Here is a 23,594-nt window from a genome sequence, read left to right as displayed (position 1 = left end):
AAGAAATATATATATTTTTGTTTGATTGCGGCGGTAGTTGTTTCTTTTAAATAGTTTCTGTACTTTTTCAAGGATTGGGGTGTTATCTTATGAAAAGTGTTACCATGACTGTGCGGCGAATTCTAGTAGAGAGCGGATGTAAGTGCGCTTTAGTATGAAATCGCGACTGCGGAATGTCTTTTTATGCCGGCCAAGCTTAAAAAGACTTTCATCTTTTTAATCAATTAAAATTCATAATTATTCAACTTTTTAATCAAAATTCACAATCAAGAGCAAATATTAAAAAATAAAAAAATAACTCCCTCAAATATTACCAGCAGTTGCAACCAACAAATAATTGTGCGGCATATAAAATCACGTTCCTTATTGACATTAAAAAAAATAGTTCGTGACTAAAACTATCAAAACTCCCTTACTTTTGCAAAATATATTAAATTTCCTGACTTTTCGACTTCATTTAGACTTTGTCGCTTTTCCAAATTGTTGTCCACTCTGTTAATAGGGATTATAATTTTTTTTTGAAAACTTTATTTTTCTGACCCGTTTTAGCTCGCAAAAAATTAAAACAATAACTCGAGACCAAGGTTAGTAAATAAGTAAGATAGTAGCATTTAATCTTAACTTGTTGCAAGGAAATGACGTTGAAGATTGACAGGTTGACACGACTAGAAAACTTCAATAAACTTATTATACCCTTTTTAATTTTTTGAGCATTGCGAGTAAACTTAGAGCAATAAAATATTTATTGAAACGTAGAGTGAAATTGATTTCCCTATATTCAACCATATACCTAATTGATGGAAATTGCTTTTCTTGTAGTGAAATTGCTTTTTTTATATTTAAAATTAAAACTCTATTGATGGAAAGTTACCAAAAACAATAAGAAATATAAAAAAATACAGTTCATTCAATATTTACAAATACCAAAAAACATCAACTTAGCACACATAAATTATAAATTAATTCAATTTTCTTGCATTAAAATAAATTTTTTACACTGAGAAATAACAAAAGAATAACATGAGACAAAAAAAAAAACCATAACCGCACAAGCCTTAGAATCTTAAGGGCGGGTAGTGGATAGAAGACTTAAGGCTGCAGCCCCGAAGAGTCCAGGAATTTATTTTTTGAGCTATATCAAAAATTATCGGTCAAGAGCTCCGCCATAAATTTAGGAAACATAATTTAAAATTGACCAGTATAGTAAATATTTATAACAGCTCAAATTCTTGGTTTTGTGCTTTAATGATATGAATCATCACTTAATTCATAACCAGAAAAAAAAAATTTAAAAGCGTTTTTTAAGTGCAGTATTATAAGCTTAGTTAAAAGTTTTATTGTAGTGGAAATATTGCTAACGATTAACAAACGACTTGTGCTCCTGGAATCTTGCTAAAAGCCTAAAAAAAAATCATAAAGAGTAAACTTGAATAAACCTTTTGTGTTTTAAGTGGTCAATAAAACTCAAACTTACTTTTGACAAATCAACGCCGGTAAGAGCTTGTATAGTAGGTGGTAACTGACCAATTAGCTTGGTAAGTTCACTTCCAACCTTGCTTCCTCCTTCATCGTCGTTTATTATTACAATTTCCTCCGTTTTCCCAAGTGGTGCAGCAATTTCAGCAGCAATCTAAAGTATTTAAAACAATTATTAACAAAATTATGATACCGAAAACAAAACCGAAAGTCAAAATTCTTTAAAAAGAAAAAAAAAAAGCTTAAGGGTAACGTTTTAAAAACAAATTTTGGATTTTATATCACATTTAGACATCTTATATTTATCATTATTACCCTTAATTAAAATAATTAACATTATTTCCTTCATTATTTCGTTTTAGTTTTATTTATAATTAACATTATTTCCTTCATTATTTCGAACTTTATTTTTATCATTTAAGTGTAACTAGTTTTTAAAAATAAGCAATACATGCACAATAAAAAAACAAAATATTTTTGTTCAGAAGAATTTTAAAGCACTAAGCATGTCTCATAATTATACTATAAAAACTATGTATAAAACTATGTATAAAAAAATTTATAGTGTTTTTGTCAACAACTAAAAACCAATACAGTAAAAAAAAGTTAAAAAACTGTCAAGTTAATTTTTTGAATATGACTCAACTTATATCAAGTCTATTAGAACCCTTTTTGTATGCAATCATTTGTTATAATTAAATCTATATATCAGAAAAAAGAAATTGATAATTGAATCTATATATGCGATAATTGAATCTATATATCAGAAAAAAGAAACAGTTTTCACTTCAATAAAAAATTCTTGAAGTGAAAACTGTTTTACATTATGTTGCAAAAGTGTTAAGGGCTAATAAAATTAAATTAAACGATTTTGGACTTATCAAATTCTTTTAGGGATTTTTAATTTATGATATTAATCTACAAAATTACTGATTCTGAACCACTGTTGTGATTAATTGCTGTGATTGAATATTTAGAGAAATTTTTTCTACTAATAATCATTTGATGCATAGAAAGAAAACGATAAAAACCTTTGGCATTGCTTCTAAGATTAGGGACATAAGAGCTGCATTGCCATATTGTTTGTATGCTGCTGCTTTCTGTCGCATACGTTCTGCTTCAGCCTTTCCTATTGCTTCGATTGCAGCTGCTTCTGCTGCACCAATCATCTTAAAGCAAATTTGGTTATTTCAACATATTTTTAATACAAAATATTAAAGTCACAAATAAATCACAATAATAAAGATCAGCCGCTTTGATACAGGCAGACTTACTTTGATCCTCTCAGCTTCTGCTTGAGCAGCATAGACTTTTTTGGTTCTTAACAGAAAACAAGTAAAATTTATAAAATTTATAAAATATAACAGTTTTTAAAACAAAATTATCAACATACTTTTCAGCCTCTGCACGTGCTTGCACTCTATAACTTTCAGCTTCAGCAGGAGACTTTACAGTTGATTGTAATTCAGTCTCTTTGCGCTCAATTTCTTTTTCTTCTACTTCAATGAGTTTTCTTCGCTCAATAACTTCTATTTGTATTTCCTCATTGCGTATCCTTTGCTTTTCTTTAGCAGCCTATGATTGAACAAACCAAAAATAATTTTGTTTATAAATGCATTCATAAATATTCAAAACTTTTGTATTTATTTTCAATATTTTGTGGATTTTTTGTTTGTAAGAGAAAATAGACAAAAAAATTTTTCTTCTAAATTAATCTCAACATTGTCAACTGATTTAAAAAATCCCTAAAACACTAAAAGTTTATCTAAATATTTTGTGGAAAAATTAGTTCCATTTGTACATATCTTGAATTTTGTAATAGATTTTTCAATTACTACATAGCAAATTACAATGATGTAATAAATTTGAAATTTAATCATGTAATAATTTTTTTTATCAATCATGTAATAAAATTAAAATAAGAAATTCAAATGATTTCAACAACTTGTACCAGAGTCAAAAAAAATTCTTTTCAGTTTTCTATTTACTACTTAAACAAGTTTATTTTAAGTTATATAGGAAAAAATTTATCATTATTTCTCACAAACTAGTTTTTTTTTGACAAACTACAATACAGTGTATTACAGTAGATTACAAGTAGTAGATGTTACTGTTTTAATTCTCAAAACTAAAGCCATGGAATTTGCTTTGGAATTTGAAAAAATAAACGCTAAAAATATGAATGTTTATATGGTTGGTTAGACCAGTGGAAAAAACAGTATAACAATTCAAAACAGTTTTCGATGAAGTCAATGCGCACGCAAGTAAGATGGCTTACAAGGAAACCACATTACCAATTAATTTATCAAAACATAAATTGAACTAGATTTATAATGCTGATTAACTTGGTTTGTTTTGGAAAAAAATTGCCAATGTTTGTCATTGGCAAAGCCATATTGTACCCAGATGCCTCAAAAAATGCAAAGCACTTGCTTTTGCCACTTTACTAATGGGTTTACAAAGAAAAGATTGCAGCAATCCAAATTGTTTACAAAGTATTGAAAAAATATTTTTTATTAGTTAATAATTGCTCATCCAATTAATCAACTATTTACCACACAACTCAAGTATCAAACAAGTCAAATATGAGCCAGAATATAATAAATTAATTAAAGCCTATTTTAAAAATTGATGAGTGCAAAAAATAAAAAAAGTCTTTTAATGCTTGCTAGATGCAGACAAATCCTTTAAAAACCACAAGAATCAAAATATGTATTGCCCAATGATGATTATTTCAACACTACCAAGTCAACAATGAATGATGAAGAGTTTACACCATATCTAGATAGTATTACACCTATGCTCTTAGGTAGTATATATAATGTTCTTAAGGGCATGATGTATATTACCTGATAGTGGGAAAGTCAAATTGATCAAAAAGTTTGCATCGCTACCTTTAACAATCTCAAAATTTTCAAACATATCTTATATAAGTTTGTTTTTTAAAATATCCTTCAGTACATGATATTTAATAAAAAAGTACTTATACAATTCTTCAGTTTTTTTTTTGCAGTAAACAAACTTAATTGTGGCGTAAGAATCATCAAAACAATCTGATATACATAATTTCATTTACTAAATATTTTTTCACACTTTAATGGTGTATAGTTTTAATCTTTATAATTTTGTATTAATTTAAAAAATTTGCTTAAACTAATATCTTTCAAAGACTTAAAACTTCCCATAAATCAAACATTTGTTCAATCAAACATCTATGTGAATGAACTTTGTACTATGAGAAAAAGTAAACTTCTTATCTACCTGTAGTTGATAAGCCAGTTCAGCTTCAGCATTTTTTGCATTTACTTCTTGATCAAAAGACGCTTTTTGCATTTGATACTCTCTAGATGAATCAGCTATAGATGTATCCGCTTTATAACGAGCATATTGACGCAATCGATCACTTTCTGCTTCCTAAAAAAAATATATCAACAAACTCTTACTTAGATCTGCACTGATGATTAAAGAGAAAGAAAATTATAAAAAAAGTTTTGTCATAATAAATGTCTATCATACATAGATACCCCCTTTTGGAAAATCAGACACTCAATCAATCAACCAATTTGTGTTTCATTTTCCAGATAACACAAACCACTTACCTTCGCTTCTTGATTTGTGTCTAATCTCTGACAGTATCTTCTCATGCTTCTTGGTGGTTCAGATCATGCTATAATCTCACTAAATTATGTCTATTTTATTCTTCATCAGATTTACTCTACCATTGTTGTTTTTACAACTAGCTTAAGGCTAACTGGAATTCTTTTTCAAGATATTTTGAGTAATGGTATAATTAGATATTGTATCTCTTGTGAAATCTATTGGATTCAGGCGAGAATCGGATTCAAGCTTTTATTCTTTTTCCTCACTTAAAATTTTGATTCATTTTTGATTAAAAGGCACAATTGAATGTTTATTTCTACATCAGTTAAAAGCTGTAGCATTTACAAAACATAAAAATATGGCACTGGCAAACATTCACTTTAACTTTAAACAACAAAATAAAAATATGGCACTGGCAAACATTCAATACAACTTTATTTACAGGTTACAGGTTTTTATTTTATATTCATCGTTCTAATTATTATGTTTCTATTCAATTTTTGACATTTAAAACATGTCTTTTTTAGAATGAGTTGCCACTGTTTCCTAAATACTTGTAAACAAGTGTTTACATTTTGCCATTTATTCGTTTAAGATTTATTAACATTTCAGTTAACTTTATTAGTTTTCAAGTGCTAATTTGCTAAATTTAAGTATTAGTTATGAACAAACTGCAACTGACCTAATTTTTTTTTTCAGTCAATTAATTCTTATGCATTTCAAAAGATTTTCCAACTACTTTTTTGAATTTAGAAAAAAACTTTGGTTAACTTTATTTCCATCAGTAATAATTGCAATTACTTTGACATACATACATCATTTTTTATGGGTATTTGGATTGTTATAGTTGGAACTCTGATATCAAATTACTAACTGGTAAAAGTCTTGGTATAAAGTATTAACTGGTAAAAGTCTTGCTAGAAATTACTAACTGGTAAAAAGTCTTGCTAAAAACATTTGATCATAAACAAAAGTATAGTCAGGGCTTGAAAATCGTTTCTTCATGAACATTGACTTTTGTATCAACACTTATTGATGAAAGTCAAACACTTGAGAGAAACATTTGTTAATTAGTATAAATAATAACTTAAACAATCAACTCACTGATTTTGTTTGAAAAAAAACAGCTTGAACCTATTTTCTGAACCTATAGTTGGTTATAAAAAAAAAGGTGCACAATTTATAAATTTAAATCCTTATCATTCATGTGTAATATTTTAAAATATAAAGTGACAAATTTTTTTAAATGTGATGCGAACCACTAATGTTTATTTTATTTTGGTTTCTAGAATGTGAAATTGAACAAAAATATTGAAAGCCTTTAACAATACAACTAAGAAAGGTAATTCCAATACAACTAAGAAAGGTAATCTCTCATGGGTCTGATCTTATTGTCTCTCCCTAAAATAAGACAACTATATATAAAGAACTTTTCCTCAAATTCATTTTTTAAATCATACTCTTCCTTCTAATCACTCCTGTTTCTGTTGCTAAAGCTATTTCCCATTTAAACTTTTCTACAACTTGTGGTCCGGACAACATTGACAGTTTCACAAATGTATTTTCAGTAATCTCACTATTATTAGCAAAGCGTTTGAATCTTAAACTTTTAATATCTCAACTTGAGTCAAATATTGTACTCTCTGAAAATAAATTCTAATCAAACAAGTGAACTTAAATCGTAATAAAAGTATAAATTTAAAAAGTTAAAAAAACTCAACCCTCCATTACAAATGTTTAACAATTTCTTATTTATCTATGTTTATAAGATTGAAAATGTTTACATTTTCAAACTTTAAAATTAAAACAACAAATTTAAAGAAAGAAAAATAAAGTTATAACTTTGAAAAAAGATTTTAAAGTGCAGATGCAGTTCATATACAGTTTGATATGAAATGCATCTGCAGCTTGAAACCTTTTCAACCTGTTTATAAAAATTAAAAAAATTAAAATAAGAAGTCAAAAAAATGCAGAACCATATGCACCTTAATACCAGCATTTTTGTTTGCTTCTGCAACACCAATGTCTGCCTCTTTCTTTACATTAGCTGTCTGAGTCTTACCCAAAGAGTTTAAATAATTTACATCATCAACAATATCTTTTATTGTAAAACTTAAAATTTCGATGCCCATACGCCCCACATCAGGAGAAGCTACTTCACGTACTAATGTTGCAAATGTATCTCGATCTAAAAAATTTGTTTTGAAAAAATCAAAACATGAATGAAAAACAACAGGTCACTATCTGTGACAGAAAAAGAGTAAAAAAATCAATTTCGATAGTTTTATGAGATCTTTTCACATTGTTTGAAAATTCTAAAATGACAAGCCATCTTAGTTTCAAAAAGATAAGAGTTTTTTGAAAAAACTTAAAATATAACTTGCAAAAATGTTAAAATAAACATATAATAGCAAACAGAATTTTTCTAGAAAAAAAGGCTGCTATTGTATTTAAACTTTTATTATTCAATTTCAAAAGAATATTGTTTTTAAAGCAATTAATTTTAATAATATAAAGGGTAAATAAAACAGTAAAATCATCAAGCCAATTAATTGAAAATAATAGAAATTTTACTTCTAACTTATATCTTAACATAACAGTAAACTACAATGAAACTTACAACAACCTGAAACTTATTTGCTAACTCTAATTAAAATGTTAACAATATATTGGATTGAACATGCACAGCCATGGCAGTTACAGTACTAACTTCAGAACCAAAAAGCTTCCATTTATTAAATAAAAATTTTCCAATTATTTTGAACTATAGAAAAAATTGTGTTTACAAGTAAGAGAAAATATTGTGCTTTGGAAAAATATGTGCAATATTTCATAGCACAGTGTGGAAAACATGTGCAATATTTCATAGCACAATGTGGAAAACAAATAATCAAAGTGAAACCCAACTTTTTTAATAAAAATATTTATACTATTATATTTATATTATATTTTAAGTATAACCATTATACACTATTATATTTTACTTGAAAAGTATTTTTAAATTTTTTTTTCATTTTTAAAGGAGCGTATACTTTGAGAAATTATGAAAAGTTTACTTTTCAACTTTTTTTTTTGTTTCCAGCCAGTAGCTGACAGTTAATCTCCTATTGTTTTTTATGCTAGTAACAAAAAGACAATAATTATAAATAATACAAAAAAGGTGTCAAATAAAATTGAACAGTTTTTTTATTTGCAGAATTTTTAGATCCATATAAATTTATAAAAATCAAACAAAAATAAGTTTGAATATAGTAACAAGAAAGTAAAAAAAAAAATAACCAAAACTCTTGGGAAAAATAAAATAAACTAATTGTTGCGCAAAACGATACAAATAATACAATGCACTAAGTAGTAAAATAGCAAACATTAATCTAAAACACATTAATCATAAAACATTAATCTAAAACACTAATAAAACATCAAATAACAACAAAATTTATTAAGAAAACTAAAAAATTTACTACATCTAATGAACTGTTTAATTACCCTTGTATATTTCTTCTACAGTTAGTGTACCCAGAATGGCTCGCAAATGGCCCTCAAGAGTTTGAAGAAGTACATTTTCAATATCTCTTGGCTGTTTTCCTAAAAACTGCTCACATGCTGTCTTGAGCAACTCGTCCTCCTTAATAATCTTCACTTGAGCAACTCCTGTAACTGTAACAGCCACACCTTTTGCTGTTTCAACTTTATCGCAGCGAGGATTTAAAGTCATGACTTCAAGAGAAATACTAAAAATTTAATTAAACTAATTTTAAAAAAATATTTGAAAACACGAAACTAAAGATTGGTTTCACTAGAAATATAAAGTAAAATAATCAAAAAATATAAAAATGGTAAGTATAAAAGTAACTTTCACAACTTCATATGGCCATGAGTTTTTTATTAAAATTCATGTGAACTCAATCTTAACTTTATCTTTTAATTTTTATTAAAACATAGTAGGTAAACTAAAGTTTTGAGAAGAAAAATTAATTTTGAAAATAAAAAAAGGTTTTAACAGAAAAACATTCTTTTTGGCAAAGACAATGCATCTTTCATTTGACTTTCTGCAATTTTTCTTGATTTCATCAAAATATTTTTATTATTAGGTCTAATCAAGTACCTACCTAATTTATAAAAAAATATAAAAAAGGTGCAGAAGAAGCAGAAGAGTTTTTTAAAAATAAACACTAAAAGAAACTTTTCTAGATAAAAACTTACTTGATTTAAAATTGTTAACAAACAAAATGCAAAACAGAATAATTTAATGAATTATCTTTATTAAATTTTATTATTAAACCAGATAAAATGTTTTGCTTGCTAAAATATTATAACAATCAATATAAATATAAATCTAAAGAGCATATAATATTTCATACGATTGCACATCTGTTACACATGACCAAGCCCATGCCCATCCACCAACAATAGTTCTTTTATTTCTTTGACCAAAACAACCTCCTAAAAATTTAATAACAGAACAAATTTATATTGATTTATTTATATAAAAGTTCAGAATATTTATAATTTAATACACTTCTTACCTGAAACTACCAATGCTTCATTAGGACCAACTGTATATATATTTCCCATCCTAAATTTACTACTCTTTATGGTATAAAATAACAAGTATACAAAATAATAATACAACAAATAAACAAAATAAATTACAATAATATTGTACATGCTGTTATTAATAATAATAACAACAGTGATTACAATAAAAATAACAACAATAATATATATAATATATATAGTAATACATATAATAATATATATAGTAAATAACAATAATAACAATAACAACAATAATAATAACAATAATGATAATACTAATAATAATAATAATAATAATAATAATAATAATAATAATAACATTAAAGATAATAATAATTCAATTGAATTTACTTTTAACTAAATTTTTTTATTTTGCTGACATGGCTTAAAAACTTAATAAATTATAATATACATATAAGAAAGATTAGCAATTATTAGTGACATTCATAAAAGTACATATATGTATCACTTTATTTCTTCTTCACTATCAAGTATTTATTTGTACCATATAGTTTCATTATCTGTTGCAATATGAATCAATCTATGACCAAAATAATCCATATAAAAATCTGAACCATCAGCTGGCTTAAGAATTTGAGTAGCTAATAAAATAACATCAACAAACTGAAAAATCATGAAAAATCCAAGTGTACAAAACTTAAAAAGTCCAATTGCAGGATACCCTAAATAAATACGATCTATTCCAAATACCCCAAGGAATATTGATAGGAGCATAGCAGTCTTAAAGGATTTTCCTTTAATATAACGACATGGTTTTTTCTTATAAAATCCAGTTTTGTTGAAATCAGATGACATTTTATCACACATTATTCCTGGAGCAACTTGACACCAGACTTGAACCGTCCTGTTAGGTTGACAATCTTTTTCTGCTTGAGTATCAATGTTGATTTCAGGTGGTTCGCAAAAATATTGACCAGGAAGTAAATTGTCACAGTTTAGTAGTTCAGCAACATGACAAAGACATAATAAAATATTTATAAACATAATCATTTCGTATCAAAAAACCTAAAATACAAATAATTCGAAGAAAGGTGTAATGTCTCAAAACTATTTTTAAAAATTATCTACTGTCTTATGTACGATGAATAGAATGTTATTATATCAAACGCTAGCTTGGGGTTAGCGAAAGTTACTATGACTCAAAATGAGGTTTTTATTTTTCAAAAAACGAAGACCAGATACATTACTGATTTGGGGAGAAATGTAGGAAAGTGCTGCTATTTTGGTTAATTTATGGATAACACGCAAGGGAATGCTGCTACATCAACTGAGAGTTTGGGTTGGGGTAAGTATAGATCAATCGATGTATATATCTTTGTTTTTTTGAAAAATCAAAACCTCATTTTGAGGTTACCTAGCTTGAGTCAAATGTCTTGCATTTTGCATATTTCTTATCTTAAGATCTGTGAAATGATATATTTTATATGAACATTATATTGCGCATGCGTTTTACTAACTATTTACGCCTTGCTCAAAAAGAACCGCCAGTGGATTTGTATTATATGGGGAATCCAAAAACATCCTTAAGGCAATCAATTTTAAAGTAGAATGATTAATGAGAGTGACGTAGAGATTACATTACAGTACATTGCAGTAGACTCCCGGTTTTTAAACCAACATTTATTTAAAGTAATTTTTATTGCCCGTGGAAACAGTGGGTCAGTGTTTAGCAAAAGTTGTTCAAAACGAAAGGTCGTGTACTGACTATTTCAGACATTTGCATTCAACATGCAATAAATGGCAAAGAATGTTTCTTTTATAATGCACCTAATTAACTTTTTATATACCTTAGGGCAGCGCCGTAACTAGCTTTTCTAGTGCCCTGTGCAAAATTTCATTTTTCGGCCCCCTAAGCCTAGCTTTTTTTTGGAAAAGTTGTAAATAAAAAATATATTTTAATTTATTATTTTTAAAAATTTCTTTATTAAAATTGCACTTTTCTCGCTTTCGTTTGCGCAAATTCATTTATAACGTCGTCATAATTAATTTCTTTAACAATGTTATATTCAATAGATATTATTGAAAGATTAGATAATCTTTCTTGTCCTATAGTAGATCTTAAATAATTTTTAATCAATTTCAATTTACTAAAACTTCTCTCACACGACGCAGTAGTAACTGGAAGAGTGAGAAATATCCGGATAGCAATATTAATATTCGGATAAGACTCAATTAAGCCAAAGTCATGAAGTGCTTGCAAAATATCTAGTGGAGTTGCAGTTTTAATATTAGGTATTATTGTCGATGCTTCAAATTTAAAGCTTTGTATCTCACAGGTGAACTGGTACATATTTAAATCTTTGCTATACTTAATTGCTAAATCTGCAGCCGACTTTTTTAAATCCAAAACGCTGGTCGATTCCAAAGACATACCATACAGAAAGGAAAAATCATTGCAGATAGTTCGCAGTTGCTCATAACGCCAATCTAGTTGAGACAATAAAGTATCAAAAATCTTGTAAATTTGCATTTTGAACAAATGTTCTGGAGTCATATTACTTCCTTCATCTGTTGCCTCATAATTTGCCATTTTCTTAACTTTTTTCTTGCGTTTATCAGGAAATCCAGCCTGTAAATTCATTGTTTCAGCTAAATTCTTTGCTTCCTGAAAATTTTGTTCGAAATCTGCTTCTCGTAGTCCTTGTAATGTACAACGTAGTGCATCAATTAATTTTGCTGCATGGTCTATCGATATATCTTTTCGTTGTAATGCCTTATTTGTTCTGTCAATGCATTGTATAATTTTATTCCACATAGAAAGGGTACAGATAAATCTATAATTAATTAGTAACAATAAACTTTTTGCATTTGATACAGCTTCTGGATTTGATAAATCATTTGAAATCGATTCCAATCCTTTCTTTACTTCTGATAGATGTAAACTTAGTGATGTTATTGCATTGGCTTTTGATGACCATCTTGTGTCCGAAAAACTTTTAAGTGTCAATTTTAAAGACTTCATTAAAATTTCCCATCGTGTTGTTGATGACGAGAAAAAATTGAAAAATCTTTGCACAGTACCAAAAAAAGTTAACATTTCTGGTGATGTAGAGCCAGCATGGACACCAGCTAAATTTAAGTTATGAGCTGCACACGGTATAAATATTGCCAAACTATTAATTTCCAAAATACGCGCTCTGACTCCTTTGTATTTTCCCGCCATATTAGCACCGTTGTCATATCCTTGTCCTCTGGCATCATTAATATCCAGTTTATCACCTTCTAGTTTATTTAAAATTTCAGTCGTTAAACCTTCTCCTGTTTTTTCATGTGAGTGAATGAAGTCGATGAAGCTTTCTTCGATCATTACCTTACCATTAGAATCAACATGGACGTATCGTATCATCTGACTCATTTGTTCTTTCTTTGATATATCAGGAGTGCAGTCGAATAAAATTGTGTAGTATTTTGATTTTTTAATTCTAGATATGATTTCGTTTCTAGTTTTATCACCAATTAATTTTATTATTTCATTTTGAATAATGGGTGAAAAATATGAAACAGAACCTTTTTTATGTTTTTCAATACGTTCTTTTAAAGTTCTATTATAATGGCTAGCAAATTCTATCAAATTTAAAAAAATTCCACAATTTGGATCTCCAATTTTTTTATTTGAACCTCTAAGAGCAATATTATTTTTGGCGCAGAATAGAATAGCATCTACAACGATTTTTAATATTTCACGCCATACCATTTTTTCTTCATTAATTGAATTAATTAAATAATCATCGAGTGTGTTCCCTGATCTTATATTTGTTTCCATCACTTTCCATTTTGCATAATTGTTTCTGTGATCAGATGAATTTTCATGTTGTGGAATAACAGGATGAAGATGTCGCCAATCACGGAATCCTTTATGGGGGTCTGTAATATTATGAGATTTGTGGCCAAAAAGAATACAAGGGAAACAAAATATTGCGTTTTGATTAATAGAATATAACAGCCATTTTCTTATAACCATTTCTCCATTAATATGTTTCACATAAAACCAATCCTTTGTAAATTTTCGCCCTGTATTGTCTGCTGATATAATGGTATTAACGTTTACATTATTGCATTGTTCTGGACCATTCTTGACAAGGGAATATATTACATTATTTGAAATAGCAGGCCAAGAATTTGGGTCGTTGTAATTTAGCATTATTTCTTGTGGAATAATATTGACGTTTGGTGTAATAGATGGTAAATTTATAACAATATTTTCAATTTCAACATTAGTAGTACATCTATTTTCGACATTTGTACTTTCGACATTTTTATTTTCGACATTTGTAATAATATCATTATGATCAATTAAACTTATAGGTTGCAATTGTAGCACAGCATCTTTATCTTGTAAATCAGAACTAGGTCTAGATATATTAGTTTCTTCAATTTGTGGATTTTTTTTATGCCATTTAGTAAATTGCTGCGACATTGATTTGCATTCTTCTTGTTTTTGCTTGTTAGTTTTTCTTTTTTGAGCGCCCGATAATTGTTTTGACATTGTTTGACTAGATAAAAATAATAATATTAAATATAAATTTATGATTTATCTCTGGAGCTACTAGATTACCAGATATATCGAAAATAAAAAATTGTAAAAAAAAATTTATCGGTAAATTGAAATATGTGCTTGCCAACGCTATCTTACGATTCAAGTGTTTTATTAAGTTTTTATTATTTTAGAAAGCTTACCTGATGATTTAGTTTAATGTAATTAATAGAATAATTGGCTTGATGTGGTTTAATAATTAGTTTTTTTATAGCTATTTTTAACCAATCTATATTTAAATAAAACAAACTTACGATGTTTTTATAAACGAGTATATTTTAAATTCTAATTGGAAATTATAAATTGTAATAATGTGTCATTAATAATGTGTCATTAATAATGATAATAAGTTTTTTTATGTTGCTTTGATTAAAAATGAAAATTGCTTCACACATTTTTTAAATTCACCACATTACTACACACACAATACGTTTTATTCTATTGCCCACCAGATATCGTTGATTGAATTCGCGCCAAAATATTACAATTTTGAATTGGAAATGAATATAGAAATTTTAAATTGCAGTATAGAATTAAGTAGCACTGTATTGAAATACAATACAGTGCTGCTTAATAGGAAAAAAAAATTTTTAAATATTAAAAAAAAATTAATAGAAGTATTTATTAATAGAACAAATAATTTTTCGTCAGTTTAAAGTTCCATTTCACGGCCGCCTAATCTACGGGCCCAATTAACCATTGTGCAAGTGCACCTGTAGCACCTGCCTAGTTACGGCACTGCCTTAGGGCGCCTTTTAGTCCAAAATTTTTTAAATTTTTTGCGAAAAACGGGAAATACCTGGAAATATTGGGAATACACATATCTAGAAATAATCCATCTTGGTGGAAATTCAAAATATTTCTACATATTTACATAGTTAGATAATTATTTCTACATAACTATATAATTATTTCAAAAAACAAGATTTTTTAATTTTTAATTGGTTTTTTTTTGCAAGTTAATTGCTAAGATGTCACATACATTCAATATATGTATGAACATGCATTCATACTTACATTGTATTTACTTTCTACAATTTGTTTTTAAAACCACCTCCCCCGTTTCTATTTGATGCAGAAGCTAAAAATGTTCATTGTGACGCAGAAGCAAAAATTATATATATACAATAATTATCTATATATATAAGTAATGAAGTATTAATTTCATTACTTATATATAAATTATATATTATATAAAATTAATTTTTTGCGGTATAGTTTTTTAGACTTTAAGGTGGTTATATAGGAAAATTTTTTTTTTTTGATTTCTAACCTTTTCTGCATACCAAAATTAGTAGCAAGGCTAAATAATGCTTAATTTAATTTAAAATGCTGAAAGAAAAATTTATTCACCCTTTTTTATGCGGATTCAGCATTAAATGCAGAAAAATCAATAAAAAAGAAAACTACATTCTCTCAGCTTTTTTACGAAATTACAAGCTAAAACTAACCGCACTGATGGATTATAGTGTAATAAACAAAACCTTACTAGAAAAACTTAAAGTAATAATTATTTATAAAATGGCAGCTCATAGATTTTAAAGAATATTATTGGTACAAAAACCATTGGCAAAATAAAAACATATTCAAAAGGAAACAAGTTTAAGGTTAGTTCTAGCAAGGTATTGTAGTTCTATCTATAAAGAAGCAACCTTGAAAATTTGAAGTTAATTGCATATCTGTTTAAAAAGATATGAATGATTTGCTGCTCGCAGTCAGACAAATTATACAATTGAGAAATCAAGCTTCAAAGTTTAAAAACAATAAATTAATTTAAAATTTCATACACTCATTTTAACTAACAACATTATCAGATTTACAACTTTGGTTTTTAAGTAGTTTCCAGGCCCGTAGGAACAAAAATTATATTGGGAGGGAAGGGTAGTGCTGGATTAAGGGACCCGAAATAGTTTTAAGGACCTTTTTTTTTTTAAAGTCATTTTTTTTCCAAAAAAACAGCCCCGGGCCCCGAAAAATCTTTCTTTTTTTTTAAAAGTTTACATTTGTTGGCGTAGTAAATAAATTACATTCACAAACACAAACAAGGTTTCTGAAAGAAGATCGTACTGATCATATCATCAGAACCTTTTACAAGCATGTGTATATAAACTACATCAAAACATAATCAACAAAAAATAAAACGTAATAAACAATAAAAGTTATAAAGAAAATATAAAATTACAATTAAAAAAAGCTGACTACATCATCCATTAAGATAATTAAATTTTTCAGTTTATATTTGAAAATGGGAAAAGTAAAATGCATGTCGAAATTGTACAAAACAATTTTATTCCAAAGATACGGTGCACGATATGCAATACAAAACTGATTAAACTTGGTTTGACAAAAGGGCTCATGTATAAAATTATTGTTTTTAAGTGTAAACTTATTTATTGGTTTCAAAAAAAAGAGATCTTTAAAAACGGGTAAAGATATATCATTTTTCCACCTATACATAAAGCACAAAACATTAAAAACATTAAGCTCATAAATATTGAGAACTTTCATTTCAATAAAAAGTGAATGAGTATATCGATTTGCAAAGTTTATTTAACGGATTGCATGTTTCTGACGGCGATAAAGGCATTTTAACTTTTTCAGTGCTTCCGCATGCAACATTAGCATAATTTAAATAACTATGAATTAAAGAGTAGTAAAGTTGAGTTAGACTTTTTTTACATAAATATGTTCTGGTTTTATATAAAATTCCAATATTTTTAGAAATTTTTGTACTAATATAGTCGATATGCGTTTTCCATGTGATGTTTTCATCAAGAAAAACATCTAAGAACTTTGTTACATTATGTCTTTTTATTTCAACATCATCAATAAAAATTTTAGGCAAACTTTGGGGTGAATAAGCTTTTTTAGAGACTGGGTGGAAAAGAACCCAATTTGTTTTTTTAATGTTAAGAGTTAGTTTGTTGCATTTAAACCATTTGGATATACTTTTAAGTTCATCATTCATAGTATAGAAGAGTTTGTAAATGTTATTATCGGAAAAGAATAAGTTAGTGTCATCAGCAAACATGATACTCATTAAATTCGATGCTTTATTTAGATCGTTTATATAAATCAAGAACAATAGTGGTCCCAAAATGGAACATTGTGGAACGCCGCATGAAACATTTAGAAATTTGTTTGGATGATCATTATTGCTGAAAACATATTGTTTACGGTTGGATGAATAACTTTTGAACCATTTTATAACTTTGCAATTTATTCTATAATATTTTATTGTAGTAAAATTTCATGATCGACAGTATCGAATGCTTACGAAAGGTCGATGAAAACATCTAATGTATATTTAGACCTGTCAAAAGAATTAGAGATTTCACGTACAAATTGGATAACTGCATGTTCTGTGGAATTATTTCTTTTAAAGCCGAATTAATAGTTGTATAAAAAATTATTAGAATGAAGATAATTGTATAATCTATTGTACATAATACGTTCTAGTATTTTTGAAAATGTGGAGAGGACAGAGATAGGGCGATAATTACTGATATTTGTTTGATCACTTAGCACTTGTATAAGCAATTTAGTTTGCTAGTTTGGGACCGATGTCAACAAAGAATTTATTAAATTCATGAGCTATAGCTCTTGATTCGCATATGTTTGTTATCAACTATAATTGTTTGGGGGAGGGAACCTGAGCATCTTTTTTGTCTACCACTAATTTCATTCATTATTTGCAAAGTGCGTTTTGAGTTATTTTTAAACTTATCTATGAGTCTTGAGTAGTAATTTTTTTTAAAGTTTTTACGAACTTTTTTAAATAGGTATTTGTATTCTTTATATATTTTTTTCATTTGCAGATGATTTTGTTTTAAGATATTTTATATAAAGCTTCTGTTTTATTTTTGATGATTTTTTAAATCCCCTTCACCCATGAGTTGTTTATATTTTTTGGATTTAATGTTTTTACAATGATAGGAAAATTAGCGTCATACACGGAATAAAATGTTTTAAAAAAATTATCGTAAATTTTATCTGGATTATCATTAAAGTTAATATGCTTCCAGTGTAGGAGTGATAATTGGTTTTTAAATTGTTTTATATTGGTTTCGTTAAAAGTTGATTTGGTTATATTTTCAGAGTTTGATTTAAGCAGCAAAAATATTGGAAAATGATCAGATATATCCGATTTTAGGATACCTGTTTGGATATCATTGTCGGATATATCTGTTGTACTAATATTATCAATCAAAGACACTGTGTTTTTTGTTACTCTTGTTGGACGATCAATCGAGAGTATTGCTTCAGTTTCGAAAAAAGAATCGTAAAAGTTTCTAATTTTATTATTTTCATTGTATAGAAAACAATTCATATTTAGGTCCCCAATAATAAAAATCTTTTTTTCTTCTTAAATACCTTTTTTAAAAATACTTTGTTCAAAGAAAATGCTCAAGTTCTCACTCACGCCGTTAGGTGGTCGATAACAACAGCTTATTAATAAGTTTTTTGATTCATTGTTTATAATTTCAATAGTAAAAATTTCTTTATCGCCATCAGATACACTTAAATCATTCCTAACATGATAAACAATGTTTTCATTTACATATATAACAACTCCTCCGCCGCGTTTATTTACTTGTCTCTGGAGAGAAATTAATTTAAAATGAGGAATATAAAAGTTTAAAGTATTAATTAAACTATTCGAAATCAACGTTTCAGTCAAACAAATTATATTAAAACAATTTTTTGTTTCCTCTAACAGATTAAGAAGTTTTTCAAAATTATTATTGAGGCTTCGAATGTTTACGTGGAGAATTCTAATTGTATTTAAATTTTTGCCGCAAACTTTTTTTAAAAAGAAACCCTTCTAATTCGCTTGGATAGTGAAATGAGCAATCCAAATAGGGTTTTAAATTTTCATTATTATTTATTTTAGAAAAGTTAAAACTTATGGATTCAAAATCACTAGTCCCAGCCAAGCTTTTTTTTTTTTTTTTTTTTTAATGGCCATTTATTTTTAGAAAAATTTCTTTTTAAAACGTAATGTTTGGGTTTCTAAATTCCCTGCAGAAAATTCATATTTTATAATAGCATACTCTCCTTCACTGCGTAGTCTTTTTATTTCCTCCCATAACTTTTTACGACTCTTAATAGTTTCTTTCGCAAAATCTTCATTAATAAATATACCAGTTCCACGCAAGTTTTTCACGGCGTTTAGAATTTTGTTTTTGGCTTGGTAATTTAATAGCTTCAAAACTATTGTTTTTGGTAGTTTACTTTCTCTTGATTTCAAATATTAAACTTAACTTCAAAATTATTTGTTTGAAAAATTATTAGGGGGGGGGGGCCTCTGCTGCTTCCCTGGTTGCTACGGGTCTGGTGTAGTAATTATACAAACCCAAAAATAAAAAACAACTATTTAAAATTTAGTTCTTAGATAAACGTATCAATAAAAAGATTGGTTGCTATGGGCGTAACTAAGTAAATTTCTTAACTCATCAAAAAAACTAATTTTTTAACTATTTTCTGTTATTAAAGCCATATCATGTTACATACGGTTGAAAAGCCAGTTAAATTTTATAAAAAGTTAGCTAATAAAACAAAACTTAATTTTTTCAATAAAAATTGCTAAATTTTTACCATATGGCTTATTCTATGCCACCTTGACAAAGCCGTGTGCTACGGCTCTGTTAAGTTAAATTAATCACTTAACATTGAAAAATTATAATTTTCTACCTGAGTTTTGTTTTGCAAACGTATTTATAATGTTATTAAAGTTCATATCTATGGTAAGTGCAGATTCAGTAGATAGAATCAGGGCCGATGACACCGAAGGGGAAGGGGTGGGGTCGTTTCTCTCCCACACACACACGCACTTTTTTTCTAAAGGACTTTTTTTTTTTTTAAGGAAAATTTTACAAATAGAGGACTTTTTTTTAGAAATTTACGATTGTGCCCACCCATCCAACTCCCAGCCCCCACTTCGAAATCCGTGTTGTTGGCCATAAGAATTGCTAACCTATTAAGACAATCACCAGTCATTCCCAACCTCAAATAAAATTTAACCCTATTTAATGTTGAAAATGACCTTTTGGCTGAACAATTGGACGTTGGGCAGCATAGGTATATCTTTAATGTTATATCTACGTAAGGAAACAATTCTTGTTTCCTTACATAGTAAGTTTATCAGCTCTGATCATTTTACAAATACCTGTAATTGTTTTAGGTCTTATGTTTTCAGTTAAATTTATTAAATAACTTCTGAATTGTATACACTCGTTAGCAAATCAAGACAAAAGATCATTTTTATACATATTTTGAGGTATTTCTGCTTTTTTGTAAACTTCTGATGGTGATTGTTTTACTATTTAAAATAAAAAGTTAAATTTTTTAATTGGTTTATTATAGCACAATTTTCTTCTTTCTACATCTTTTCAAGATGTAATTGAGAAACGTAAGATGTAATTTAAAAGATAAAAGTTGTAAATAAGAAATCGTAAGATGTAATTGAGAAGATAAAAGTTGTAATTGAGAAAAGTATAACGAATACAAAGTTCTTTGTATTTTGAATTTTGTAGTCCTACTATACTTTGTAATTTAAGGCTGGAAATAATAATACAATATCAATAAAATATAAAAAGTCATGAAAAAGGTATTTGAGGTTTAGGCGGTAACTGGAAAAATCCTATTGGGTGTCAATTAAAACTTTCCCTATTTTTGTTTGTGAAAAATTTAATTGAGAATTCAGATGAATAATAAATAAAAGACAAATAATTTATTTACAAAATATTTAAAATTTAAGTTTAAACAACGTTGTTAAAAATCGTTGCAATATTCAGTTAAGCTCCAACTTGGACGTCTTCCATATTTAAAATCGTTGCGTAATGCGTGCTAGTATGTTGTACAGCGCGTGTACAATTACCTCCAATTATTGTATTTTTTGCTGCAGTAACAATTCTTTCTAAATACTGCATTCATTGTTTCATAATCCCAGCACCGAATACAGGTGAAATGCGAAAAACATTTTTAAGTTTTTTTTTTTTTTTGGACCAGGTAGCTTCCACTTGGTTTAACATTAGGCTGTAGGGTCCTAATCGTAACAACTGAGCTGGTGAGTTTTCAAACACCTATTCCAAATGAGCGTGACATGGAGCATTGTCTGTTACGACGGCCAAATCCTCTAAACGATTCCCGGATGTAACCCACTGGTTAAACAAAGTCAACATCCACTCGTTACGAGAATCTGCTTTAAATGATCCTCTGCGAGTTTCCATCATGACGACATTTGTCGTTGATATAGTTATAATCAAATGTATGTTTGCACCTTTTGAAGAAGGTATTTTTATTATTGCTCTTTTCCTCTGTTTAGCACGTCCTTGCGTTGTTCTACAAAAAAGATTAAAATTTAATTCATCCAACCAAACTATCTGATGACCATTTGTGCTGTGTTCGTTAATATTCCTAATATATTCAGCTCTTTTTTTTTTGTTTTCATTACTATTCATTGTAGTAGGCTCCTTGTGCACTTTTTTAAATCAAAATAGTCTGCCTTCGTGATAATTGGCAATTGTGGTTGTGCTGACGCTAATATTAAATTATCTTAGTATCCTTGTTTTAATGGCCACCAATGTCAACTGACAGTCACTTTCAATCCATGTCAGTGTTTCTTCGATTTGATCAACGGGTAATTTTTTTGGTTTAAAACCACCTCTTCCAATAAAATTTAAATTTCCGCTGCGGACCCAATTGTATGCTGTCATATATTTGACACCTAAAGTTTGCGCCAGAGTCACCCAATCGTCGTTTCGCTCAGCACATTTAATTACTCTTCTTCTATCATTCGATGAAGATAAAAATAATGTTTTCTTTCAACTTGTTCATTTGTATGTGTTTCATGTCTACAAATAATGTATTCTCATTTACATATTACGATTTCTTAATAACAACTTTTGTTTTTCAAATTAAATATTGCGATCTCTCATTTACATGTTGGGTTTCTCAATTACATTTTAAAATTTCTTAATTACATGTTGTGTTTCTTAATTTCATATAGCGACTTCTAAATTACATGTTGTATTTCTCAATTAGATCTTACTTTTCTTAATTACAACTTTCAAGTTCTCAATTACATCTTGAAAAGGTGTAGTTCAAAATATAATTTATCAATAATAGCATAATATGTGTTAATCCTTGAAGAGTATCAAACTTAAAAATTTTCTTGTCCTTCTTTTTTTTCATCTGCAGTTAATTTTTTAATTTTTTTAATGCGAGCTTGAAGTCCTGTACCAGACATGTTAGACGCATTGTCGTTACTTTGATCACAGCAGTTGTTTATATCTAATCCATACGATTCTAAAACTAAAAGTATAGCATCTGGTAATTCTTCAGATCTATGACAATAGTTGGGTAAAAGCCCTAAATAATTTCTACAGGACAGCCATTCTTTAGAACATACCATAAAATGAATACAGTTGATCTAAATGGCTAATATCAGGAGTAGAATCAATACTAATGGAAAGAATATTTAGGTTCCTTTATTTATTTATTTTTGCCATATGTTGTATTACATTATCTGCTATTATACCTATGGACTGCTTCTATATTATTAAAAAATAAGTACGCTGTTGAACCTTTTCTTTTATTGCAAAACTTCTCAATATGTTGTGCTAAAAAAAGATCAAACTAAGCAACGTGATATTTTTTTATCAAATCAACGTTTTCACGTGAAAGATTCATGCATAATTATGTATAACTTGTATCGTCTTTGATCGCCTTTGATCGCCTTTTGAGCTCCTTTGATCGTCTTTGATCGCCTTTGATCGCCTTTGTATCGCCTTTGATAAACTTTGATCGCCTTTTGAGTGATATTTTCTATACTTTGCTAACTATACATACAAAATACATTTATAATATTTATAAAGATGAATTTCCAATGTTTACATTCTCGTTTTAAAAAAAATAGACGCGCGTATACTTGTAGGCAGAAAAAACAAATAGTTGGAAATTTTGTTGCAAAAACTTAGAGATATTAAGTCTATGAGTCGGTAAATAACATGATAATAATTTAAACATTTTCGCGATAATGATATAAAATAACTATTTTATAATTTTCTAAGATTAACAAGTAGTGTCAGTTATCTCATGTAATGTATCAGGATATGACACAAACAATAAAAAATCACAATATCGCGACATTAGAATTATCTTGTTCTATCTCCACATTTTTGAGTTTTGAGATAAAACGATTTAAAAAAGAAAGACTATAGGAGACGGCATAAAAAATTTTTTTTATAACTTATGTTTTCTCTGCAACTTTTTTATTTATAACTTAGGTTACAATACAGTAGAAAAACATTATTCTGAGGTACACAACACCATCAATAACTCATTTTTTTCAAAAAGTGGAGATAGAACAAGATAATTCGCGATATGTAGACGAAAACAAAAAGAAAAAATATTATTAGTC

The 23,594-nt window shown here is 27.8% G+C and overlaps 3 protein-coding genes across 3 annotated transcripts; all 3 read right to left on the bottom strand.

The window, feature by feature from the left end:
• Positions 1-884: 884 nt before the first annotated feature.
• Positions 885-9,757, bottom strand: LOC100199310 (flotillin-2). Its single transcript, XM_065807530.1, has 10 exons — positions 9,603-9,757; positions 9,438-9,519; positions 8,563-8,807; positions 7,062-7,264; positions 4,738-4,890; positions 2,870-3,051; positions 2,751-2,796; positions 2,508-2,645; positions 1,475-1,630; positions 885-1,400 (listed from the first exon to the last, which is right to left on the bottom strand). Exons 1-10 carry the CDS (start codon positions 9,742-9,744, stop codon positions 1,362-1,364), a joined length of 1,386 nt encoding a protein of 461 aa, XP_065663602.1. The 5' UTR covers positions 9,745-9,757; the 3' UTR covers positions 885-1,361.
• Positions 9,758-10,110: 353 nt separating this feature from the next.
• LOC101241793 (TM2 domain-containing protein 1) lies at positions 10,111-10,626 on the bottom strand. Its single transcript, XM_065808506.1, has one exon. The coding sequence runs from the start codon at positions 10,624-10,626 to the stop codon at positions 10,111-10,113; it is 516 nt and encodes a 171-aa protein (XP_065664578.1).
• Positions 10,627-11,560: 934 nt separating this feature from the next.
• On the bottom strand, positions 11,561-14,122 carry LOC136086221 (zinc finger MYM-type protein 1-like). The gene has a single exon (XM_065808505.1). It carries the CDS (start codon positions 14,120-14,122, stop codon positions 11,561-11,563), a length of 2,562 nt encoding a protein of 853 aa, XP_065664577.1.
• Between the last annotated feature and the right edge of the window lie 9,472 nt (positions 14,123-23,594).

This window comes from Hydra vulgaris, chromosome 10, assembly GCF_038396675.1.
Source record: "Hydra vulgaris chromosome 10, alternate assembly HydraT2T_AEP".
In the NCBI taxonomy this organism is placed as follows: Eukaryota; Metazoa; Cnidaria; class Hydrozoa; order Anthoathecata; family Hydridae; genus Hydra; species Hydra vulgaris.
This window is presented reverse-complemented; position numbering and strand designations above follow the sequence as displayed.